The 27,430-nt window shown below is 39.2% G+C and overlaps 1 protein-coding gene across 3 annotated transcripts in view; it reads left to right on the top strand.

Moving 5' to 3' along the window:
• Nucleotides 1-522: 522 nt before the first annotated feature.
• CLVS1 (clavesin 1) overlaps nt 523-27,430 on the top strand; it is a 103,235-nt gene continuing 76,327 nt past the window's right edge. Inside the window, exons 1-3 of one of the 3 annotated variants that reach the window (XM_027707154.1) lie at nt 523-695; nt 7,069-7,210; nt 10,794-11,414. In XM_027707154.1, coding sequence (XP_027562955.1) covers nt 11,026-11,414 — 389 coding nt within the window. In that variant the 5' untranslated portion in view covers nt 523-695; nt 7,069-7,210; nt 10,794-11,025. The remainder of the gene's footprint in view (nt 696-7,068; nt 7,211-10,793; nt 11,415-27,430) is intronic. The other 2 variants (XM_027707092.1, XM_027707042.1) reach the window with 2 other exon arrangements.

Here is a 27,430-nt window from a genome sequence, read left to right as displayed (position 1 = left end):
AGAGAGTGCAGTGGTGAAGGTTACCCTATTTTTACATTCTTGACCAGACATGTGCTGTTGGTGACAGCACGCTGAGCTAGATGTCCCTGCAGTCTGACCCAGGCGAAACTTCTCTTATAAACCCAGGCTGCCATGTTCATTAAAGCAGCCCATCGATAATACATGGTCCATTAAGATCACTCTTTCCATGGCTGCTGTAAATGCCGCAGGAGGCTGTGCTCTGCCCGACCTTCGCTGGGAAAGGGGTGATGCTAGAAAATAGGCAGTAAAGCACACGCCGCTGGGTAGAAGCCTGCAGTGCTAAGCCCTCACGGTCGGCAGCAGCCCCTTCGCACCCCTCCCGCGGCGGCACGGAGCACCTAGCCCGCATCCCGGGGGCACCGGGAGAGCCGGGAGGCAGTCGGGCGGGCGGCAGGAGGGCTTAGGACCCAGGGGGACGGCAGTGGAAGGACCCAAGCTTTGGCGCACACGCCTCCTACCAAAAAAAAAAAAAAAAAAAAAAAAAAAAAAAAAAAAATCACGGCCCCGTGGAGCTGGCGCTCGCTCATTCAGTTTTCTAGAGAGATCTGAGCCGGAACCCGGGAGCCGGGAGATCTTTCTCGCCCACCCGTCTCAGCAGCAAGGACATCTACAGGGGGAAAAACCCACCCCACGCAGCCCCCCGCCGCCCCACGGCAGCTGCCGGCGCTGTGCAGGTATTTGGATTTGCCTTCTCTGGGGTTGCGCAGGGCGGCTCTCCGCGCTCCCGGCACCCCCCGACCCTCCGGGCCCGGGGTGCGGCGATTCAGCACCGCTGGGCGGACAGCTCCGGCGGCGGGCAGGGGCCGCTCCCTTCCCGGCCTCCTGCCTGCCCGGCTCCCTCCTGCCTGCCCTGCTCCCTGCCTCCTGCCGGCTGCGTCCTGCCTGCCCAGCCTCTCCTGCTCCCTTCTGCCTGCCCTGCTCCCTGCCTCCTCCCCACCCTACTCTCTGCCTGCTGCCTCCTGCCTGCCCTGCTCCCTGTCTGACCTACCTCCTGCCTCCCAACCTATCTCTCCTGCCTCTGTTTCCTTGCCTTCTGCCTGATCTGTTTGCCCTGCCTACCTTTTTCCCCTGTTCGCTGCCTTCCCTGTCTCTGTATCCCCTGCCTCCACTGCTTACCTTATGCCTGCCCTGACTCCCTGCTCCCTTCCGGCCCTGTTCCCTGCCTCCTCTGAATCTTAGCTGGCCTGCTCCCTCTTTACCTCCTTACCCTGTTTCCTGCCTCCCCTGGCTGCCTCTCCTGCCTGTCCTACCTCTCTGCTCTCTGCCTCCCTCTGCTCTCTGCCTCCGTGCCTCCTTCCCCTTCTCCCTGCCTCTCTTCTTTGCCCTGCCTGCTCTACTTCCCTTAACTCCCCCTTCCTCCTCTGCTTCCCCTGCCTCCCTTGCCTCCCTACCCTGTTTCCTGCTTCCAGCCCCCTATCTATCCTGGCTCTTCTGCCTCCAGTCCTCCTTGCCCTGCTTCTCTGATTCTCTTATTCCTGCCTTCCTGTTTTCTGCCTTCCCTCTCTACTCTCCTCCCTGCCCTGCTCCCTTGTCTCCTTTCTTCCCTGCCCATTTCCCCACATTCCTCACTTTCCTGCCCTTTCTTTCCCTCCTGTCTTCCTTCTCCATCACCAGCCCCAGTCCTTCCTGAAAGGGGACATGGCACTGAAAAAAGCAGCTCAGCAACCCAGAAGCTGGGGAAGAAAGGGAATGCAACTTGGAAGGGAAAGTCCAGATCTAATTTGAGAGCAGGAGAGAGGTGAGAGGGATGTAGAGGAAAGGTTTAAAACTGGAATTTAAGTTACTGAAGTAAGGACTCTAGCCAAGTGTTGACATACAGAAGTTTACCAAACAGCAGCAGGTACCTGTTTGCTCCTTAGCAAATTGATGCCTGTTTTGACTAGGTGTACTCAACCCAAAGAGGGAAGAGGGATTAAAGAGAGGGGGGAATGTGCTAGGTCAGTCAAGTGTATTGCCTTCCCAATGGCAAACAGTGATGAATGGGTGCAGGAAAGAAGTGAGGTAAATCACAGCTAGCCTGTGGATCCTTTGCTGCAGGAAGTAAAGAATTAAGCTGTGGTCTCTGCAAGAAGTGAGGATGTTCAGACAGGGCTTCATGCATAAAAATAAATGCAGAGCAAATAACAGCTGGAGAAACCCCATGTGTGCTACTGGCCTGACTTTAATTCTGTTTGCAGTGGTTTAATCCTGGGAGGGTGAGGAAGGTCATAGGAGAAAGAGAGCTTCCCCTTTTCAAAATGCTGATTCCTCAGTTTTAACAAGCTCTGGGAATAATGAAGTTAAGGAGCAGATGGCTACTCCTTGTCCATCACTAAACAGTGACTGGATCCTATTTGGAAGGAAAAATTAAATTACAGAAAGGCTGCTTTCATGTGCTTTCTGAGTAATCAGATGATAACACGGATTTTCTCCAGTACTAAAAGTTAATACAAAGCCAACATCTACATGACATATTATGTAACAGTATTATGCCATGCACTGCATAGGGAAGGTACTGGTTTACTTTTTCATATAATAATAAGTCAGATAACCTATAGAGCTTTTCCTCGTATGCAGTCCGTATCCCAGCTTGAAGTTTACAGGGGCAGCTTGTGTTGTCATATATCTGTTATAAAATGATGCCAATTATTTAAAGAATTTTGTTGACTCATCCAGGTCTAAAAGCTATTGAGTATTTTCTAAAAATTAGACTTTTGTAAGGCATATGCAAAACAGTGAAAGATATTGCAACTTATTCCAAAAACCTTCTTGATTTATTTAATCATCATATATAACTTGAAAGCTGCCGCAGAGACCAGATACTGTGAGTAGCACTGAGTGCTGCTGAGTAGTAGTGTAAGCAGTGTAATTGAGTTTAGCAACAGAGGAAATGCAGAATGCACCCCATCGCACTGGGTCAAAGCAGTTCAACTCTGTATGCTTTGAACACAGAGGTCATTTCACTGAAACATTTAACAGCAGCCTCCTCATCTTCCAACAGAGGACCATGTCAGCTGTAATACAAATGATAGGCCTCATAAAAGGATGGGGAATATTTCCTTCAAACTAAGACTATAAACTCACGCAATTGTTAACTGAACTGTGCAATTACTGAAGCAATTGTGCTGTTGCTTGGCAAGTGAGTTTTATTTTGTCTCACAGTCCGGTACTGTAGTGTGTCTCTGGCACAAACACAAACAAGATATGACAATTGGGTCCTACTAGTTAAAACAAACTAATAAAACAAACAAAAAAGAAACAACATTAGTCTTTTATAGAGTGGGAAATTCACTGAGCTGAAGTTCACGTGGTTTTTGCATGAGTTATAATTCCTTTCCCTCATGATATAATGCTGCTCTGTGGATTTACTTTGAGAATTTCCAAACAGTTTAGTGTGGTTTTGGTTTGTTTAGTTCGGGTTTTTTCCTTCAATAGTATTTATAGAAATAAACTCCTTTTTTCTTATATGTTCCTCCACTGAGAAACCAAACCCACAAGGTATTATCAAATTATATTTAACTTTATTTCTACAACTTTGGGAGAAGTACCTGTGTGCAGAACTTTGTTTTGCGATCATATTTCAACAGGAATGAGAGAAAAAAAAACAAACAGGAGAACTGCATGAATTCCTGAGTGCAGAATTTCTCCCTCTTTCTTTCTACCCTTCCTCCCTTCTTGCTTCCCTCCTTTCCTTTCATTCCTTGCTTCTCTCCTTTTCTCCTGCCTTCCTTACTTCCCTTCTGCCCCTGACTGTCTCTCCTTCCCTTCCTTCTCCCACTGCCACTCCATGGAATGCCACAGATGCCTTTCTTTGGCATAATATATAAAGCAGAACAAAGTTAACACTCAAAGACCACCATCGTATTTCATATTTTTTAAAGGAACTTAATTTTTCAAAACATGAAGCAAAAGAACTGCAAAATTAAATAAAGTTCATGTTATTAAAGATGTTATACCAAACATGTTAGTATGTTTTGTTTCTTCTCCTATATATCTTTTTGCAAATGTTGTAACACAATTTCTACCACATTTAGGGATATCGGACACCAGTATTATGATTGCATGCTGTCAGATTTCTACATATAGTTTAATTATGAGGCTTGGGGGTCAGAATTCATGTTTTGCATATTGCTGATAATTTATGCTGCAAGAAGTTTCTATATTATTGGAGAAGTGACCTCTGTTCCATAGTGGCCAGGATGCTTTTTTCGTGGAGGTGCTTGCAGTAGTTCATGACTGTCATGGAAGTCACTCATAGACTGCTGTTTCTGTGGCATGCCACAGGTCCTCATGTTCCCATAGGGATTTGCAGTATATCTGTGATTGGTGAATACTTAAAAATTATGACTTCGAGAAAAGTTGAACCAATCTCATTAAGTTCACAGGTATTTTGTTTAACTTTTTTATTTATGAGTTAAGTTCCACTCCTTGGCATGTAGTCCTCTTCCTTAATATTCAGGTAGGCAATAAGTTTTGCACATTTTAGGTCAAAAGACAATGATGCAATTTTTTTATTTTATGTCTGTTAGACAACCTCAATGTCAGTCTCTCCTCATGCCTGGCAGCTTGTGGGAACAGCAGGACAACCGTAGGTTGGTTGCAGTTGCAGGTGTGCCTGCCCTACATACTGTGCAGAGAGCAGCAAACATCGGTTGAGTTGCTATCAGGTTTTGTGCTGTGCCATGGTTAAATTACTAGCTCTGGACATTTAAATTTGGCCCGAGGGTAACCTGTAACTGACTCAAACTAACAAGAAGATTGTAGTAAGAGGGGAATAAGAATGCGCAATGTGTTGTTTTTACTGAACTAAAGGAAATGTTAGTTTTTTGTCACTGAGCTGGGACGTTCTATCCTGGGAAAGTGTGAGAAACCATCAAATTCCCCACGCAGCCATTACAGTCACAAACATTCACTATTTTCATATTGAGGAGGAGCAACAGTTCCCTAGTGAAGGTTTACAGGAGCATCAGTACTTGGAGAAGAAAGACTTGCAATATTTAACTCATTTATGTTTACTGAGAGGATCTATCCCCCTAAGGAAGGGCTAAAGAGAAGTGGTGGAGAGGTCATACCTGCAGTATTGTATCCCATTCTGGGCTCCTCAGTACAAGAGAGACATGGACATATGGGATAAAATCTGACAAAGATTTACGAGGATGATGAAGGGACTGGAGTGTTGCTCACATGAAGAAAGGCTGACAGAGCTGTGACTGGAGAAGAACAGGGCCAGGGGGATCTCATTAGTGTGTACAAACACCTGAAGATGCAAGGAGGATGAAACCAGACTCCTTTCAGTGTTGTCCAGTGCAGGTCCAGAGGCAATGGGCACAAACTGAAACATGGGAGGTTCACCGTGAACTTCAGGAAACACTTTTTTACTGTGAGAGTGACAGCACTGGCACAGATCACCCAGGAAGGCTGTGGAATCTCTCTCCTTGGAAATACTCAAAAACTGTCTGGACAGAGTCCTGGGGAACCAGCTCTAGGAGGCCCTGTTTGAGCAGGGAGTTGGACCAGATGCACTCTAGTTCTTTCCAATGTCAGCTTTTCTGTGATTCTATAATAATGTGAGCAGCAGCCAGGCTATTGAATTTGGGATATGAGATAGTCCTGTTGGAAAGCCCCATAGGGAGGTTGCTCTTTGCAAAATCTAGAGAAATGGTATACTTTGGGAGTCCTGATTGTGCCTTCAAAGCCTAAGATGATTACACTGGGGACATTGGAAACATTGCAGTCTACCTCTCCATTTCCCAGTGTGCAACACAGCTTCATGTTTTTCTTATGATGCAGAGCATTATGCATAGAGAGGAAAGATTGCCCAGGTGTTAATGCATAAGCTTGTGGCTCAGAGGACATATGATCTGTTCCCAGCTATGTGAAATGTGTCCTCCATGATCTCAGGCAAATCAGTCAAGGCTGTGCTTCTCCCCACAGTCTGTGGAAGATGTTATGATCTTGCCATCGAGGACACCATTGCTCTTTTGCAAGTAGTTCATGGAGCTGTAGTAGTTCCCCTTCTATGTCTGACCACTCCATTTCCAGAGCAGGTTCCTACTAAGGTAACCCAAGGCCACAAAGTGCCATAGGAACCATTCCTATAAGTACAGGTGTGGATTCATCCTACCCAGTCCTTATGAAGCAACCCCTGTTAAGCAGAACATAGCCCCAAGAGGTTTTCCAGAGTTAACATCAAAATATTTTTCAAAAAGCAATTTAATGAGATGACACCCACTCTCTGAGATGAAATCATTCTAGATTACCATTTTTCCTCCCTTCCTGCCCACTCCCTTCCTCTCTGGCATGATTTTAGCAGCTAATATCTGTATGAATGCTAGGAGTTAGGAATTATATAATGAGCCAAACCTTAGCAGTGATGCCTCTTAATACCAGGTGAGGATCAAACGCTAGTTCCTTCTCCGTTTGAAAACTGTGGTAATGAAATTTCACACTCCATATAGCTTTGGACTGAATGAAAACACTTGGTAGACACAGAGACAACTAAAATCTTTCTGGAACTGAATTGGATGGGGAAGGGCCAAAAGGACATGAAGTGCTCAAAAAAGCAAGTGATATTGCAGGGACAGCTAAGTGGGCAGGAACAAAATGATCCAGACAAATGCCATCATTATTGAGAGCTGGTTTTGGCCAATCTTCCAGGGGATGTAGAGCAAATAGGAGCTGAATGCTGACTCAGAAACTGTAATTGAAGAGAGAGCAATAAAGCATATTAAAATATTCCATAATACAGTATTTTCATTTTTGTTTGTATAGTATTATTATACATTTTATTATTAACTAATTTTTTTCTTTTTCTTGGAGGATCATGCAAAAATATAAGCTGTTTGTCTGAAAACTGTATCCCACTTTCAGTATGCTACCCATCCTGAAGCCACTCTCTGTCCCTTGTTATTCTCTTGTTGGGATCAAAAATAAGTAAACCAAAATGGTATGTGACACCACAGTTTTGGTGGAAATTTCCCTCCTTTTTGGGTATAAGTATGTTGTGTTTCAAATCTCTGTAAATTATTTTTTTTTTGTTGTTTTAAGCTGGATATTTTTCCTTTGGAGGGATGATTTATTGCAAGTGGCTGTGAAAAGACATTAGGAGAGCAAATAGTCCTTTGGGAACAAAGAGTCACAAGATAGAAAAACAGCTGTTGAGACTATAACAAACAGTCTAGTCTGCCAACATGCAGCAACAATATTCAAGGTAGGGAAAAAAAGCCAGCATCTTCATTTGGAAGATAAACCAACCCTGAACCAAACTGAACAAAGATGTAAACATCTGAAAAATTGGCAGGCAGATGAGAGCTGCACACAACACTGGAAGATAAGGAGAAATTGCCATGGGTGGGAGGGGGTGAAAATGGTCTGTTATACCTTGGGAATCAGAATAAATCAGTACCATTTGAGAAAGTGCAGTGACAACTAAACTGGGTAGCTATGGAGCATTAAACTTGTTGTCAAGGTTAGTAGTGGGAGTACCAACTCATCCACTGATGTATATCAGACTCCTTGAAGGAAATGGTGTGAGAGTGGATTCCTAACCTCATGATTTGTGTTGTGATTAAAATAGAAACAAAATTTTTCATACATATTTTAGATTATTTTGCAATATATAACTTCACACCAATAAAGTATTTCAGTGCACTGTGTTCCAGCTGATAATCGTGATAATCTATAAATAACTGTAATCCATGGTTATAGCTCAGCTCACTATCAGAAAATTCTGAAATGCATTTTAAAATATATCTTTTGTTAGACTGAGTATTTGTAAGTTGCTTTTTTGGCAACAACATCTGACAGGAAAGGACTGTATCTCCCTCACCTTGGGATAATCCCGGGCATTTAATTTGGTTAAAAATGGTAGACAACTTTAATGAAAATAAGTAGCATATTTTTTGACATTAAATATTTGGGGATCCAATAAAAAGGGCCAGACTTTATGCCCTTGGTCAAATCTCATTTTTCTTTCTGGAGCAGACTGCAGTTGACCTTTCAAGAATTTACCTTATTTCCAAAGAAAGTATCTTGGTGGAGGTGGGAGTCAGAAAAAGAGCAGTTTTACTCCCCATAAACTCCTAGAAAATGGATGATTCCATTGGGGGTTGAGTGTGTGACACAGTTATCTACCACTAGTCCTTGCACATTTTAGAACAGGTCCAGAGAAGGGCCACAAAAATTATCAGAGGGCTGGAGCACCTCTCTTGTGAAGACAGGCTGAGAGAGTTGGGGCTGTTCAGCCTGAAGAAGAGAAAGCTTCAGGGAGACCTTACAGCAGCCTTCCAGTATCTAAAAGGGGCTTATAAGAAAGATGGTCAGAGACTTTTTAGTAGGGCCTGTAGCAATAGGACAAGGGCTAACATTTTGAAACTGAAAAAAAGACAGATTCACATTGAATATAAAGAAGAATTTTTTTGTGATGGGGTGGTGAGACTATGGAATAGGTTGCCCAAAGAAATTGTGAATGCTCGATCTTTGGAAGTGTTCAAGGCTAGCTTGAATGGGATTTTGAACAACCTGATTCAGTGAATGATGTCCCTGCTCATGACAAGGAGGTTGGACTAGCTGGTTTCCAAAGGTCCTTTTTAACCCAAACCATTCTGTGATTCCATTATTTTGAGATTCTAAGCCACAGAAGTGCTGGGCCCTGAGCCAGAGCTAATGCAGACCCCAGATAAGCTTCTTGCTTCCACTCTTCTGCTGAGTACCCTTTAGCACAAACAGTTTCCTTACTCTACTATTTGCTGTTTAAACTAGGGAGGGACCAATCCTTGTCCCACACTCCCCCAATGACATTATCACACCTAAGCTCCCTAAGCTCCCTAAGTTACTACTTAACTTTAGTTAAGTTGTAACGAAAACTGTGATTCACGCAAGAAAATACTAGTGTCACCATTAATTTGAGATCTCAGTCACAAAATATTGGCTTGGTTTCCCTATGGCCTACTGCAATTTTACATCAGTGGAATTCACTTGATACTATAGGAGTTATTCTAATTTGGTCTAATAAAGGCAAGAGCAAAGCAAATAGCTGTTACTTTATTTCTATATGAGGAATCCACCTTTAATATAGCTCTTATTTCTTTCAGAATTGAATAGCCTGCACCCATAAATTATCCTTCAAAACCTGAGGACTTTTTTTTCTGGAGTCATTTGCACTCTGTAGTGCCTTGTAAAAGCCTTCTATTCTCCCAACTCTGCCTTTCCTGAAGTTTTCCCAGGCTGATCAATCACCAGATACTCTGCCCTGCAGGTAGCTCTTTTCAGTTCCAGTTCCACAGTGAATACAGAAAGAGGATGCTTAATAAACTCTCCTTTGTGTTACCTACAAAAAAGTCCAATTCACATTGCTGTTAAATGAAAAGCTTATCTCCCACCACAAATGTCCTTTAAGCAAATATGCAGAAACTCTCTGTATTCAAATTTTGGGATCTCGTCCTGGGACTGCAGCTGCGGCATCTAAAATGTAGTTTTTATCAATAACATGCAAGGTCACAACACAGGGAACTGAGGCATCCCTTGAGCTGATTGACTTCCAGGTCCTGCAATGTAACTTTGAGCAAACCCTGGACCAAAAAATGCTTTGGCTTCTGCTCTCCCCTTTGTTTGATCTGAGAATGCTGAACCCAGGGGAGTAGCTGAGTGAAATGGTTGTTTTGCTATAAATAATTCATAACTTTCCAAACAACTTTCTTCAAATACAAAAAGTATGTCTTTCACTGAGGGATTTCCTTTTAATTTTTAAAACCAAATTTTCAGAAATTAGAGAGAGATCGGTTAAGTAGTGGAGGGGGGGTATTTGCTTGTCTGTTTCTGTGATGGCTGAAAAATTGTATGGGTCTTGATCTTTCTTCACACACATATCACATTGGGACAGACCTTGATCTTTTTTCACACTAGTGTAACTACACAGACTTCGATGACAGCCTCTTGCTTAATTATGTCACTGAAATGTAAGAGATGCACTGTACCGTTTTGTTCATACATAACATCTTAAGCAGCTTTTCTTCTAGCACCTGTAAAAACAAATACTAGGTAAAGTACAGAAATGAAAATGAAATTCAGAACTAGGTATTCAGGAAAGCTACAATATACTAGAAAAAAAATTTAGTATAAAACACATCTCTTTTCAACTAAAACACCAGCCCTGTCTGTTAGATACATCAAATACCTTATTCATGTAGAGCTTCCAATGAAGATGTATAAAGTCTCAATGGGAAATACCATCGGTGAGGTTCTACAAAGTAGAAATTATCCCTGGTGTTGGTGGAATTTTGGGTTTTTTAAAAATCAGTTTTACAGTCAGTTTAGTGTTTAATTCAAGGAAAGCTACAAGCTGATAACACAATTGATAAAACCAAATCAAATAGTTGTTCTGATTAGTATGATGAGGGTAAATCTGAGTACTTATGAGGCTGAAATGTTGTTACTGTTAGGGGTGGAAAAAACTTACTATTATTTTTGCCTTTGTCATTCCTGACTTAAAGTTATGGGATGTTGCAACTCCCACTTCTGTCAGACAACATTGCACAGTGTATTCCAATAGTAAGTTGATATAGCTTAGTATTTTTTGTCAATAAATCATATTATTTTTCTGAAAGCCTGAATACGTGCATTCAAGATGTTAGTGACTGCCTTATCTTAAATGCACTCATTCTGAAATTGACTAGTATCCTCATACCTATAAAGGACACAAAGAAATTTTATGTCTATCTAAATTCAGAAATGCATTCCTGCAAGCTTTATATATGTATTTAATCTTTCTTTTATATATTTTCTTTTTCTTTTAGTAGGGGATGGAATAAACAACACTTTCCTTTGGATGGATTATACTACATGTGAACTGCCTGTTACTCTTCTGCAAGAATAAGAAAAACCCTTTGCTTTTGTTTGTTAAATATCAGCTTGATAGGAAAAAGCATCTGAATGGCTTACACTCACAGCAGACCATCAGTTGAATGGGATCAGCACCTCTACTAAAGCATCTGAATCTAAGGATTTGGAAAAGAGGTTTTTGCAGAGATGACCCATTTACAAGCTGGACTTAGTCCAGAGACTATAGAGAAAGCCCGCCTGGAACTGAATGAAAACCCAGACATTTTGCATCAGGATATCCAGCAAGTCAGGGACATGATTATCACGAGGCCTGACATTGGGTTTTTACGTACAGATGATGCCTTCATCTTGAGATTTCTCAGAGCCAGAAAGTTTCACCAAACTGAGGCCTTCAGGCTGCTGGCTCAGTACTTCCAGTACCGCCAATTAAACCTGGATATGTTCAAAAACTTCAAGGCCGACGATCCAGGAATCAAACGGGCTCTGACAGATGGGTTCCCAGGAGTACTGGAAAATCGTGACCACTGTGGCAGGAAGATTCTTCTGCTTTTTGCAGCCAACTGGGATCAGAGTAGGTAAATGTAGATAGTGTCCTTATCTTTTTACATACACTCACACTCAACTTGTAACAGAAGGTTTGTGACCATCCTTGAAGCAGCAAAGCCATTTTTGGTAAAAGAGTTTGTAACCATATATCCATTTTGCTACAACTTCCATCTCATCTGATCACCTGTCATTCATTTTTAGGACATAAGTAGCTCATGTTTGTGTTTTAATAAATATTTCCATTTTTTAGCCAGATAATATCTGTTTGCTATAAATATATTGATGTCTATTACACAATTGTTTCAGCAATATCATAAACTAGCCAAACAGGTTGACAGAAAGCAAATATCTCAAAGCATATGGAGGTTCTTGTAGCTCTTTTGGTGCAGAAGAAACTGATCATATTTGTTCTGTCTTCAGACTTCCTAATGGATCTTTTTTGTTTATTTATTTGTTTGTTTGTTTGTTTCTTTGAACCATTTCAAGAATTACAGCCTGTGCTGTATTTCCACAAGCTGCATTGTAATTTCTACACACTCTGATTACTGTATGATGTTATTCTGATAAATGGGAGATTCATGCAAAGTGTATTTTCCATTCAGGTCATTTCTTTAACAGAATGGTATGAACAAAGATATCTCCCAGCCATTATTACAAAATGATGTCCCTAAATGTTAATGTGATTAGTCAGCTTTCACCATGTATTTGAAGTGATACAGAGAAAAGGGACTGGTCCAGGAATATCATGTTCACATTGTCCTCTTCTTCACAAGTCATTCCATTCCATTTTCCCTGCCTTCATGGTGAGATGGAAAAGTGTAATCAGCTGTAGGGTTACCATGTGTTTTGCTGATTTTTCATAAAAGTCATGCTAAAGGAGAAAATTCATATTCAGGTTTTGAGTATCTGTTCTGATGAGTTCCAGGCAGGATTTTGTCTTGGCATGATCTGAAGTTTTCCGGGAAGTTGTCTTATCCTTAGGAGTCAATAGATTGGAGCTTTGAATTTACATCATAGAAATTATTAGAGAACAATACACAGATGCCTGCAATTTTTCATGTTAGTTGTTTTCTGGGAAAACCTTTCATCTGCATGTGAAAGCAACGTTCAGAAGTGTTTCTGATTTTCATTTGCATGTGAATAAATGTATAGAAAAGGATACAGAAATGTAACTTTACATAATCAAAAGGATTTGGTGAAATCCTGCACTGAAGGGAGTAATAAAAGTTCTATTAACTACGAAGGGGCCAGCGGTTTATCTCCTGTCTTTCAGAACTGTGAGTTTTCCTTCCTTCCAACCGCAAAACTCTTCCTCTAGCAATTGGCCTGAAAAGAAAGCTGAATGCACAGGTATGTTGAGTTAATAGAAAGTACCAGCTTTAGAGGACAGAAGTACTGTGGCTCTGCTGGTTGCATTAAGGGATTTAGGTATTATAGAGCCAGCTTTGGGTTTCTGATCCCTCAACAAAATGAATCTTTGTGATTAATCTCGTACATCAAGTCCTGCACTTGGAAAGCTGAGAGTGCTGCTGTTAAAGGCTCCTGCAGTGAGATTTTTGACAGAGCAATGATTCCTGTCAGATTGGACTCAAATTTTCTGCAATTCCTTTAATATGCATCAATATACATGTGTATGTGTGTTTGGATGTCTGTGTGTGCAAACCCAAAAGTGACCCTGCATGATCCTGAAAATATAATCTTAAACTTCAAAGAAGAAAAGCCGAGGCAAATAGGATGGGATGTACTTTCCTAAGACTCCTCAGTGAAATTAAAAATCATGTGCAAATTTTACCTCAGTTCAGCCACTGAAGCTCATCTCTTCCGTGGATTCAGATAACAAGAAGTGTTTTTTTCTGTGGGCTTTTGTAGTACTCAAGGTGCAACAGGGATTTTGGACAGGATTTCAGCTGTAAGTAAATGGATTTCCTCTTCCTTTTTTACTGTCTAAAGGCATCAACAAGAGGAAAGCTGTTAAGGAGAAGGAAATGGTGAGTGCAATGTCTTATTAAGCAGCACAGAAGCAGGTTACTGACCAGAAAAAACATAACTGTCACAAAAAACCTTCAAACAGGCATTGTGTACATCTTACATACATGTATCTTGGGCAACCTCTCTATAGATGTGTCTTCAGTGATGGCAAGATGTTCACAAGCTCACATTTCAGCTGTATGCTAATGGAATCAATCGTGATGTTGGTATGCAAGAGTAAGAGCTCAACCTTCAGTGTGCCTTTCCTAACTTTAATCCCATTTGCCACTGGCTGTTATTTATGATCAAATCCTAATTTATAAGAGGTGATTTATAAAGAAATAATAATTTATAAAGGATCTTTTAAAATCAGCATAGATATAATCCATAAATTGATTTTCAGTCCAGACATTCTGGGACATTCATTTATGCTCCTGCGAATAGGGTTGCTGTTGGGGTCACATGTCAAGGAGATAGAAGCAACGTTGAAACTTTCTGTGCTTATAAATATATTGATTTTTAAAAGGAAATGTCATTATTTGTGCAATGGGACTGCTTGGACAAATCAGATTCAAGATGTTTCTAAGGTATTCCCTCTATCAAAGATAAAATTTCTATGTGAGCCTTCAGAAACATTTGCAATTTTAGTCTCAAGAACATAACTGATAGATATAACATCTCTAGAAAACTAGGTTTTAATTTCCAGACTCAATATTTCCAGTTTCATCCTCCAGCTGCTGGTTTGTGTTAGTTTAAATAGACCACAAAAATATGACAGCTTCCCATGTTTGTACTTCTGTGTCTTGACCATGTCATATCTAACCTACTTTTGAATTCAGTGAGGATGTGGCACTGTAGGGTAAGTTGCTGTCAGGCAACAAGAAGATAGTACATTAGCTACTCTGCAGCAGAGGTTCTTGTGTTCACCTTTAACCATAGGAATGCAAAACAGCTAACGCCCTTTTCCTCGAGGGCAAAACAACCTTGTGTTTTCCATAAGGTAAAGAACTTGTGGGCAGCCAGCACAGCAAAGATAATGTTCTGCAAAGTAATACATTAGCTTAATGTATTACTATATATTTAATCTGCCAAAGCTTAAATAGTTTTAACTTCTTTACTTGCAGAATTAGGAAGATTTTCCAGGTTGCTAATAGTCTTCATCATTCTTTTCTGGACTCTTCCTGTTATTTTAGTGCAGTTGATATTGTGAAGATGGGTCAACTGAATAAAGATTTTCGCTAATAAATCATCATGTGGTAATACCATCTCTTCTGTTCAGTAGTTCTCTCCTTTTAGATATAAGACTTCACTGTGTTCTTAGTTCTCTATCACATTTTGAGCTCATGTTCAGCTCAAATTTGCTTTCAAGTCACTGTTTTCTGAAATATAAATGCCACTGGTAAATGTGTCATACATTCTCATCCATAACGTGGGCACAGTCTAGCATGTGATTCATGCTCTTCTGCAGAGCTAAACCTGTCCTCCTCATCAGTTATATTGCAAGGGTTTTGTGTTATATACAAAGTTTGCTGGTAAGAATTTTATTTGTGCTTCCACATAGTTAAAACATATAATGATGATTGTTTTGACCAAAACCTCCTTGATGACTGGGAAAAAAACACAAGGATGATAGTTCTTATTGCCAAATCACTAGCTGATATCTATCATGGTGCCAAAGTTCCATTAATTTAGCATGTGCTGCATTGGTTCAATTTTACTCTGGTTTTTAGACAGGTTTCTTAGTGTTGATGTCATCACTTTCTCTCTAGGTTCTGCACAGTATATTTTGGATCTGTTAATTAATGTTAATCACATATGATACAGAACAGAAAATTTCAGAGGTATTGAATAAGTGAAAATGACCAGATGGATAGAAAAGAGAGATAAGTTCCATAGTGAGGGAAAGGAAAAATGTTGAGCTATATTACTGTACACTAGTACAGGGGAGGGCCATTTTTCTCTTTGATCAGAAATCAAGGTGTGAACTCACTGAAACCCACAAAGACTTTACTTATACCATTTCTTACAGTTCACCTTATTTTTAAATGCAAATTGTGAAGTAACAAATACAGATAAGAATGTCAAACTAATCATGTAGTGTATGTTTTTGATTAAATAATTTGTATGGTAAAAATCCATTTTTAAAACAAGCAGGCGCACACATACAGTTTTGGCGAGACATGAACCAGGATTTCACGTAAAAACCAATGTTCCATGTGCTGGATTACAAATACTCTTTCTCACACTTTGTCATTTCATCAGTCTCACCAAAACTAAGCCCTCAGTCGTCTGATGCACCTCTAGCAAAATTGAAGCTTTTAAAGAAGTCAGATAAAAGTGTGTTTTCAGCTGTTGGATTGAGGAAAACCTTCACTAACTACCACAGCTGTTCCTACATGGGATACTGCCTTCAAATACATGGTGCTTATACACCAAGGAGATGGAATTTGGGGTGAACAAGTAATTCAGCAGAAGGTGTTCATTAATCTTCCAAGTAAAAATATTTTCTTCAAAATAGTTCTGCCAGAGTAAAATTTATTCCTACGTAGAGATCCAGCAGAAGGACTCTATCCAATCACAATCCCCTGAAAATAGGGTCTGGGAGCAAGGGGGTAGAAGATTGCCCATAGTCTTTTGCAGTAAAATGGTAATTAATTTCTGTCCTGATGTCTGTGCCTTAGAAGCTCTCACATAGCTCCAAAAATTCTGTAAGTCAGATGGAAAAAGCAGCTGCTTTGTTTACAACATATTATATCGAGTCAACTGCTAGCCATAAACTGTTTTTTATTAACCAAGTAATCTCAAATGCCAGATACTTAATATTCTGTAGGAAAGTGTATTAGATAGGCTAAAGGGAAAGGAAATACTCTGATACAGTGGTAAACCAACAACTATAAATATTTTAAAGGATTGTGATAGAAAAAAATTGTCTCTGCTGAGAATGCTCAAAGTGGTGTAATTACAAGGATATTATCATCACCAGATCCTGTTGGTATAAATAAATGTGTCTCAAGTGCTGATTATTCCAATATATTTCAAACATAATCTCAGATGCTTAATAGAATATGAAGGAATGAACATCTGTTGAGACTGATTTATTGTCAAAGGTAAACTGTGGCAGTAACTCAGCCTCATAGCTGTTTATTATGAGAGATTACAGCTGAAGTACAGCCTTCCCTAACTCCAGAATGATTTTTACACATCAAGTCTTCAGATTTGGTTAGGAAGTAATGACTCTGTGTTGGGAGATGTTTACAGCAATGCAGATTGACATTGCAAGAAACCATTGCATTGACCAATAAGTAGCCTAGAAAATTAAAAAAATAATTTATATTACATTACTGAGCTATTATGAAATGGTAGCAGAATTTAGGGTAATAGAGGAAGGCAGCATAGCATAAGCAGCATACTCATTTCAAAGAGTAACAGATGTGCAAATTAAATGTTGGACAAAGAAGAAGAAGAGGAGCTCTGTCTTGAAATGCCTTAATTTGCTTGCAGGCAGCAACGTAATTCAATTAGTACCATTTGTTATGGAAGCCATATTTGGGAAGAATTTTGTAGCCCATATGAATGACAGAAGGATGACATACACAAATAAGAGTCCTGAGTAGGGCTGAGAAAGGAATCCAGCAAGAGAGAGAAAACGTCTGAAAAAGAGAAAGAAAAACAACTGCTGGGAAAGTTATGAAATGTACGTTGAATGACGAGAGAAGCCGGACTGAAAAGAAAAAAAATCCATGAGGAGGAGTATGGCAATCAAGCACATATTGAGAGGGAAGAGGAGGTCACTGGATGGTGTTGGGCTGAGGGCCGAGGGCTGACTGAAGAGCTGTGAAGGACAGTGCCTCTGGGTGAGAAACACAGTTGCTAGAGCCAGCCTGTGGGATAATACAGGAAAATGAAGGGCAAGCTAGAAAGTGGCTCTATGCCACCTTCCTCCTCTGGAGAAAAGAAACCAAATCCAATCCCCAGGCTTTATAAATGGAAAGAAGGACACTTGATTAAGAAAAATACAGTCAAAAGCACATACACAGCAAACACATATGCACACATACACAGCCCCTGCCTTTCCTCCCAGACTGTCTTAAAAGACCCAAATTTTGCATAAGGGTTTATGTCTGGGTGTCAGAAAAGAGAAACTGCATACAGTTGTGATAGCTTTTGTCCCAAAAAGAATACTCCTACGTGAGTTGTATATGTTATCCTCACAGATGGGTTTTGCAAAAGAACATTATAACAGAGTTGTATTGACAGAGAAGTCGGAAGCCAAACAGTATACTACCCCATTTGGCTCCTTGTCCTTCTGAACCTTGGAAACGGCTGGGAACCATGAATGAATGCTCTTATATATAGCAGCTTTTTGAGGTGTGACTTTGTAGGAAGAGACCAGAATACTTTTTTGTTGGAGCACTTCCTAAATCTAGTTTTCTAAATATCTAATATTCTGATCAGTTTCTAACTTGCCAGCCTAATTAAAAGCAGCTAAGGTAAACTCAGGCATTGCAGCACGAACAGACTGCAAGGAGTCAGGGAAGGAGAACAATGTAACTCTCTGGCCAGCTATTTAATAGGCTGCATGCAGTAGAAGCATTAGAAAAAAGTGGAGATACTGAGCTGGAATCTTTAAATACATTTGAAATTTTTAAATTTTAATACTTTCTTGATATATTATTTCCCCAGTCCATGTTTTATTTTAGACTCTTTCTTCTGAACCCTGAGCCCTGTATCAGTTGCAATTTACATTAAAATATCTGCTTTTTTCACCAAACCCTGGTAGGTAATCAGAGCAGCACAAGGGATGCTTAGGAACCGATGTGATTTGCAGGCTGGGTGATCCCACAGGAGGTACAGCAGACAGCGTGAATTTGGTCAAGATATGTATGGTGTGGGAGGTGCTCAGGTCCATGAAATGTCTGGACAGTACATTGGGGTATATTCTACCCTGTCACCACAGTCACCCTGCTTCAGGGTGCTTGTCTGACACGGTGAGGCTGGAGGATAAAGGACACAAGGTTGGTCCTGTGGATGCACTGGTGAGACTGCCCTGACCATGTATCTCTGGGGTGCTCTTGATAATGTGAGAAAAGAAGTGGTACAAGCACCCATCTGCCACACGCTTCTAAAAATTTAGAGATGGAGGCCAGGGGAAAGGATGGAGGAGTAAAGTCATTCTAATAAACTAGACAAAAATTTGAATTGTTAAAGGTTATCTGTACAAGATATTTTACCTCCTCTGCCATGGGTAAACCAATAAAACAGTTGGAACATCATAATTAATATGCCATGACTGGAGGTTTGATTCCTAAAGACAAGAAAATGGAATAACTTCTTAAGAAAAAGGAAATGTTGGATTTAAATTCTGATTGCCTTCTCACAGTTTTTATTTTTAATAAGTACAGCAACCACAGAGGCAGTAAAAAACAACCACCCCTTGTTCACAGACCATGATAATCTCAGCTCTGGAAACTTCCTGGAGGGTCCATTTGTAACAGGGAGAGAGGGCAAAGCAAGCCAGTTAACCTCTTGCTGGAACTATTTCCTATGTAACTGCCTATGAAAACTGCCCATGCCGAGCAAACTCACATCAGTAAAGATTCATTTATAATAGAAAGATAATATGCAATTATCTTTTTCTTTATAGAGAAAAGGTATGTCTTTTTGACTTTTCCATTGCAGAAACACAGTGGATGGTGCATGTCTGTGCATACATTAACACATGTGGTGCCAGTTTTCTTTCACATATGCAATATAAATCACAGCACCAGGTAATGTTATAACACTGTAGGATCAATAACAATCTATTTGAAACGTGTATATGGATTATTTATATAATATCCCATAATACATCTTTAACCAATCAAAATTCAGGAGTTGACTGGAAGTGTAAGTTATTGACTACCATAAAAACATACATAAGAAGAAATATTTGGTTTTCAGTGGCAGATTAGTATGTTTTCCATGTTAACCTTGCCAACCTGCTGTGTATCAAACCCTTAGTAGAGACTGGCAAGGAGGAACCTTTGGTCTTATCCACTGTCGTGTGTACTTTACGAAACACATACTCACATAGTTTACTAAGCCCTGATGGTCTGAATTAATAAAGCAGGAAGCTCAAGACTTTTTTTTAACCTTTTTAAACCAATATGCTTTTCTTCACTGTGTTCCAGTTACAAATCATTCCCATGTCTTCCTTGTTCTTTCCTACAGATAGTCCTGTGCTCCCTTCCGCAAAGCCACAGTTTCAGCTCCTCTGGTTTTATATCATGTCAGTAGAGGAACTGGATTCTGTTCATTCAGACATGAATAAAGTAACACAGGTGAAAAAAAGGGGTAATAAGACAAGGACACTGTTCCAGTGTGATCGGGAACATGTGCTCCCCTTGCCAGGGCCAAACATTTCACTCTTTAATTCCTCCTGGCTGCCTTTTAGACAAATCCAAGAGATGCCAGTCACGCGAATTAAATATGCACAGATCAATCTACAGACTACGTGTGCTGCCTACACCCCTTCAGAGTGTTAGGGTAGGTGTTAGCGTGCAGAATTGCTTTTGCATAGGTATTTCTAACCAGGAAAATTCACATCACAGCGTGACAACCTTATCTAAGGCATCTTCATCCTCTCCTATTATCTTGGACCTGTGATCCTCTAAGCTGTTCTCATTTTGTGAGGTTTCTGAATAAGTGTGCATCGCTTTGCTTTCTCAGGGCTTATCCTACCTGTCTGTTGTATAGGTACAAAAGAAGAAATGTGATTTATATTGCAAGAGAAAGAGATTGCTGAAAAATCCCACTTCCAAATGCACTGCAATATTAATTTGAAAACTAAGATAAAAAAGAAGGAGGAATAAACTCTGACCTAGGGAGAGGTAGTGGGAAGTCTTTCCATTTCTTAGGTTCTCATTTACATGTAAGCCACTTCTAGCTGGCTACTGCAATTTAAATTCACTTTTACTCTAATAAAAGCTTCAGTTCTATTTGAATAGAAGAGCTCTGCAAGTGTGGGGGAAATGGCAATTTGTGTATGCTGTAGCTGCCACTGAGTGCCTTTTCTTTTTCCAGCATCTCATTATTTTTCTCTGCCAAAGTGTATACTCAGGTACATGTACATTCACTTTCTTTCAGAGAACATTTTATATTACTCATTCAAAAGTAATTCAGGATCACTTGGGGATTTACTTAAAAAGAGGCATATCTGATGTAAGACTCCATGTTAAAAGCCAAGGAGACTTGTGAGACAGCAGACATACCTGCCATTACTGGTTTGTGTGTCCTGGTTGACACATTTGTCTCTGCTGGGCTTTTCTCATCTCTTGATTTGTTAAATAAGGTATTCATAGTCAATTAATGGAGAAAATACTGACTGGGCACAAAAGGATTTTGGGATAAAGGATGGACTACAAATAGAATAATACAGTAAGGTAATACAACTGAGGAAGCAAAGACTCAGAGCTGTATTATAGCAATATTATCTTCAGGACACCAGCAGTTATTTACCTTTACTCATCTCAATTGACCTGTCATCTAATTACTAGCACAAGAGACAAGTCTGAGCTAAGTCAAGAAGACAATAACATACCAAGAAGTTTGGAAAATATGACAACATAATACAAGTTGAAGATAATGAAAGGTGGGATATAAATCTTCCTATATATAAGAGTTTACCTTAACAAAAGGTAGTAGTAAAAAGTGAACGTATAGAATAAAAGCAAAATTATCCCCAATCTTAAACAAAATTAGATTTCCAAATATTAGAAAATATTTTACAATGATTAAGATACTGTTGCTAAAAGACAGAGGAGAAAAAAGACTCCAGGCCAATTTAGTATAGAGATAAGATAAGAAGAGCAGAAGCTTTAATGAGCCCCAGGAATGCATACCAAGCATGCCCCAGACACAGGTTCTATGATTTTATAATGATGTCCATCCAATCCTCGTTCGTCCACCCCCCGGTTCTGCCCCATTCCGCCCCCCGGCACACCCCTTCGGAAATTGGGTCTGGAGAAGTTTGGGAACCCTCTTTCATCATCTTCATCTTCCTCGCAGCACGCTGAGTCCTTGGAGGCCCTCCAAAGTTCCAGGCTTGAAGGTCACTTTGCCTATGTTTACATCTTCTGGTGCAGGCCTTAAGGTGTTTTTCTGCAATTCCAGCTTGAAAAGAAGACTAAACAGCTAACAGAATTTTGAGGGATTGATATGGGACGGGGTTTGGTATGTGTAACCGTTAAGCTACTGCCATTTCTTTTACTGGAAATGCTGGTAAGGGATATAATATGGTGAGACAGTAAAAGATTGCATGTTAATTTTGCTGGTAAAGAAGTCAGCATCTTGTCAGAGGATGATGGCGACTTCAGTGTGGAAATGATACCTGAGTTATATGCTGCTGTAGTTCATCATCACGGCTAGGCTTTGCGAATGAAGATTTGGGAAGGGCTCTACCCACGTTTCTTGCAAGCGCGTTGGTGGCTAAAAAGGCCAATACGAGAAAGGTATGTCCGGTTGCAAAAGGCACAACAGAAAGACTCCTTAGATGGTATATTCTGCAAGGCTCGATTCTCGATTCTTTCTGCATTGGCTGCTGTAATTACTTCCACTGCAAATACTGATATACTAAAATCTACATCCACTACATAACTACTTCTAAAATCTATAAAAATTAAAAAATCAAAAAATCAAAAAAGTCTGAGGCATCAGTACAGGTAAGTGAGGCATTCCTCATCTGGAAGACTATTGATATGCTTTGCATCAGACATTTGCTTAAGCACCTTATGGCTTAATATACTTCTCATGCAGAAATGAAACCACTGCATTCATTTGGCTGTTAAACACTGTTGCAAAATACTAAACGAAGCTAAGTCAGCCTAATGCAAGGAAATGGAGTGGTGAGTTCTGCCAAATCAGGGGGAAAAATCACAGAGAGCCTGAAATGTGTTTTTGTGGAGTGAAACAAACTGCAGCATATTCGGATTCATTTTGCAAAGACATGATCGTTTGTTGTTTTTCTTTGATACCACCATAAGGCTTTTTTAGTAATGTTTTTGTGAAGTAGAAACATTGGTTAGAATAGAGACCTATGTACTACAGTTACTTTTAAGCAAATTAATTCTGCTGTTGCAACAAATGTGTCCTATGATTGAGCTGAGATCTATGGGAGTGGACTCTCCCTGTCTAATTTTCTCCTTTCAATATAGTATAAATTGTGAGACAATAACATACAAAAAAAAGAACATCCACTGTAGTACTAACAAACCCAGCAACTTTACCAAGTCATCCCATGATACGAAATTATAACTTTTGTATATTAAATCTTCCAAAGGCCATGTCTTCCCTGTAAGGGTGCAAACATCTCCAATGCCATCTCCTGAACAGTAGACTTTGCTACTTTTAAAAAACTTAAAAAATAAAAAGTTTTAAAAAGTTAAACATTTTCTGATTTTATAAAGGCTGGGTTAGGTTGGTTTGGATTTTTTTATGGGAAGAAATAGATGAAAAAAATCAGGTGTTTCTCTGTAAGCAAGTTTGCACCAGTGACTGCATATGACTGTTGTCCAGAAAATAAGAGGAAGTAAAAACAAGGAGTGACTTTATTTGTTCAAGACTTCCACCTTTGCCTCTAATACTCAAGTTTTCCTTCTGGCATTTTTCTCAAGGCCCAGTGCTGTACTTGCAGTGGCAATGTCTGCTGATCCTTTTTCTGTCTCTATTTGGTTAAATTTTGACAAAATAGGGTCTCCCTGCTATGTGTATCTTTATTGTTCTAGCTATCTGGTTCCAGAGTTGCTTCCTCCAAATACCAATATAGGGTGTGTTGGGAAATCATTGTGCATTGGGTTCAAAGGCATCAAATTATTTTTCTGTTATTTTCTGAGCTTAATTCTTACATATGCTACTCCATGAGCAATTATTAATAATTGAATTAGTAGTGCAGAGTAGTGACTTCAATTAATCAAATTTCTTCAGTAATTCTCTGTATTGACAATGTGAAAATTCTTATTAGAAGGGTGAAAAATTATTTTGAATTAATTATATTAGCTTCATAATAAAAAGCAATGCAAACAGAAATAGAAGAGTATAAACAATTACATTATCATTGTACAATTACCAGTTGTTTAGAAACCTAAAATGCAAGTTTTTTCCCCAGAAACAGTAAACCATGAAACAGTAGATGCCAGAAGGCAGAGACTAAACATCCATGCATATAAATATACTCTGTTATACAGAGGTTAGAGTGATTTAGGAGGTTGCTGATAACTTCTGTAATAGGAAATTAATGAAACTTTTATTTCAGAAACCCTAATATTGCAATTCATATGAATTTCTCTTTTCAGTTCATCTGACTTTAATAGTTTATAAACCACTTAGATTGGTCTTTTCACTGGAAATTCCTAAGAAAATTTGATGGTCTGCCAAAATTATTACATAACATTACTATTCCAAGGTAAGGACCACACTGCACCTGCAACACTCCTCTCTACCCTGCTGGGAATTGCTGACATGTACCAAAAAATGATACTGACTTCAGGGGAGTAAGGGACACCAGGCTGGGCTTCCTTTCTTCATTACCATATAGTCCATACAAGGTTCCACAATACTATTTCTGCTGCCTTTGGAATCTCAACTTAAACAGTTACTTCCACACTATTGCTGTCAGTATGTTACACAAAAATCCACACCATCACATCAAAGAAAAACCTTCATGCTGCTAGAACACGGAATTAGAAATCTTAGTTAAAAGCCAGAGTTTATTTAAGAAATGTGATGTTTCAAATACAAATAATGAAATATAAGTAAAGCATTGATTAATCACTTGCCTGTTCTTTTTTCCTTTTTTTTTCCTTTTTAATGGAGAAATTATGTACCAAGTCACTGCATTCACATAAATTTAAGTACTCAAAAATTATGAATACTTGTCTTAGAGTTTTATTATAAGCTTAATTTTTCTCTCTGTGATTATCTAAAATCATACTTCAAAAATTGATTCTAACCTTTTTTGTCTACTGGCTCTGCATGGGGAGGCATTTTGAAAACGACTGTAACCCTGGCAGTTTCTAATTTTCAATTTGCAGCCTGCACTTTAATATTTTTGCTCCATAATTCCGTCATCTGCTTTAGGAAAGTCAGTCTAAACACTGTTATATTTCTAAATGAGCTGAGCCAGTCACTTTAATTTGTTCAGGTTGCTGCTTTGGAAGAATTTCAGAGGAGTCAATCCAGGCTTACATCTTTTCCCTTTGTCCTTCAGTTCTCTCAAAAATTCTAATCTACAACTTGAAGGCCAAAAAAACCCCCAAAAAACCCAACCCATTCCAAATGACTATTTTTGTCAAAGAAATCTTGCACGTCCCGGGAATGTGCAAATGTCTAGAATGGTTCCTGGGAAAGCTTACTTCCTCACTTGCAGAGCTTCAGGTGGTTGTAGCCATCTCAGGATCTGAACATTTTTCTCCTTCCTCTTACCCAACCAATTCTGCTTAAGTGGTAGTAAAATACACAGAAAAAGATTTTTATCCTCCTTTAGGCTTTAGGTTTACTCCATTGCTGCCATCCACTCAAATATACACTTAGTAAAATGCTAATCACACCATGTAGTATAATGCTGATGATAGCTGGTTTCTGTATTCAGTAATTACTCTTCAAAAGGAGCCATTGCCTCACTCACTGGAGCTATTACAGTAGTTGTCATTCATGCTGCCTATAGATTTAAATTCCTAAGGTTTCTTCTATAATGTGCTATGGTTCAAACTGATATAGTCTGTACGTAACTTTCATTTTCTACTAGCTACTTATAAAATTCATTCAGTTAACAGTTTCTTGTTGACTGACATACTGGGAAGTCATGTGTCCATGGATCTCCCAAAGCAACTTCTGTCAGCTGTTGTTCACATGAGAGACAGACATGGAGAATGTGAGTAAAAAGACATACCTTTTTTTAATTGCATTGGTAACATTTGACCAGACTCCTCATTGCTCAGTGGACCACAACCTAGTTTTATCTTGTTCAAGATTCTGTAAAATCTAGAGACTTCTACAGATATGAGTTCTACAGATATGGCTCATTTACACTTTCGGTGGATTTCTGGGGGAAAAAAAATAAATCTGCTTTCTTGGAGGGACCGTGTATTGCTATTCATTCCTCACTTTCGTCAGTGAAATTGCATGAAATATGATCCACTCAAAAGTGGCTAGGGTGAAAACTGCTCATTTTTCTTGATGTTCACATGTAAGATTTTCAGAGTAACTGCAAAGTGGTTTCTTTGTGGCTGGCAGCACCATGATTCGATACACTTTTAACAGTCTTTACTTCATAAATCTACACAGTTTCAATTTTTTTTCTGGTCCTTCTCTCCTGCTCAATTGAATCATTGTAGCAAATTTGCTTCATCATTTTTTCTGAACAGATATGCAGGTAATTTTTTCCAGACTGTTGTCTTATGAATCTTCATTGCATCTCTTTTGAGTACCCCAAAGATTATTTCTACATCAATAATATCAAATTCCTCCATCTTGTCAACTATATCCAAGTTGTCTTTGTTCCAGTGGGAAACCTCTTTGATATATAATCCTTGACACATTTTTTCATTTGCTTATAAGAAATGATTAGAGTATTTTCATGTCTGAATTTATGGACCCTGAAGGGCTCCAACTAACACAATTTATAAACTTTTTTGTGATTGACATCACTTCTGTACATATTTTTAATGTCTGCTACTTTTCCTGCCCATATTTAAGTACAGGCATAAGTACAGGCATATGCTCTTTGCCCAATTTAACAGCTAGTTTAGATGTTTACTAAGATATACTTTCATTTTTACTTTTGCCACTTCTTGTCATGTTTTGGTAACCTTTTACTGAAGATCTGTGAAGAGATTCAGCTTTGGTTATTTACCTTAGGTGATGACATCCCACATGGCTTCATCAGTCCACTCTTCCCTTCTAGCAAAACCCTAATATGACCTCCACCAGACAGGCATGGGGACCACTGAGCCTCTTCAGGCTTTTTCGTAAATCATCATTTTTGTATTATCCTCTACATTATTATAATTAAACCACAATTTTTTCAAAGCTTTCTGGATTGATGACTGCTACACGAGTAACCAGGTGCTGTTTAAATATCATCAGGCAATAATATCACTTCTGTCATTCTGAACACAGGTCTCTCAGAATACATGCATTGGTGAGCAGTTATTTGATTTTAACTTTATTATTTGATTTAGCCATCATTGGGATCTGATGTAAAAATGACTGTTTGCAAGCAAAGGGACCATTAGATCATTTTGTTGGAATTCTTTAGAGTAAAATATGTAAATATGACATTTAGTTACCTAATAAAAAAATCTTCCTGTGAACTTTGTATTTTAAGAAAAGTTAATAAATATACAGCTGAACAGCCTTGCACATAAAAGGGCTCCTGATACTTTAGGCAGAGAGTTGGATTTGTGACAAAATTATGTTATTATAACGCCCAGTAGTAATTTTCTTTTGGCAGACACAGGTGAGGTAAACGGTGGTGTGACCATAAGTAAATGGAAAGTTGTGTAGGTTAGTGAGGATTAGCAAAAATTGTGGAAAACTCTAGAAAGACCTAGAAGAGCAACATTATTGTGCAAAGAAGTCTAAGAACATGTTGGGTTTTAATACATGACCACATCTTTTATGCAGATCATTTATCCTTTCTTAACTCTGTGCACTTTCATCTGGATTTTCAATTACTTTTAACCTTTTAAGAAAAACATCAGGTCATTATGGACAGCACAATTAAGAAGTGTACTTATTGTGCAGTGGTGGTCAGAAAAGTTAATTAAGTGTTAGGCTGAATTAGGAATGAGATGGAGAATAAACAGGAAAAGATAACATATTATTTTATGTATGATGACATTCCAAACTCACCTTGAATAAGACATTCACTTTACACTGTATTATTTCAAACAGAAGGGGATGTAAAAAATATGACTGTCTGATAAAAAAAAAGAAGAGCAATGAAAGGAATTAATTAGAGTTATGAACAAGTGAAGTGATTACTTCAGGAGAGAACAAAAAGTCCAGGGTTATTTCAAATGAAAAGATGTTGAAGGTGCAG

This window comes from Neopelma chrysocephalum, unplaced genomic scaffold, assembly GCF_003984885.1.
Source record: "Neopelma chrysocephalum unplaced genomic scaffold, ASM398488v2 Primary Assembly neopelma1_22, whole genome shotgun sequence".
Lineage (NCBI taxonomy): Eukaryota > Metazoa > Chordata > Aves > Passeriformes > Pipridae > Neopelma > Neopelma chrysocephalum.
Note: the sequence above shows the minus strand (reverse complement) of the source record. Positions and strands in the feature narration are given on the sequence as shown.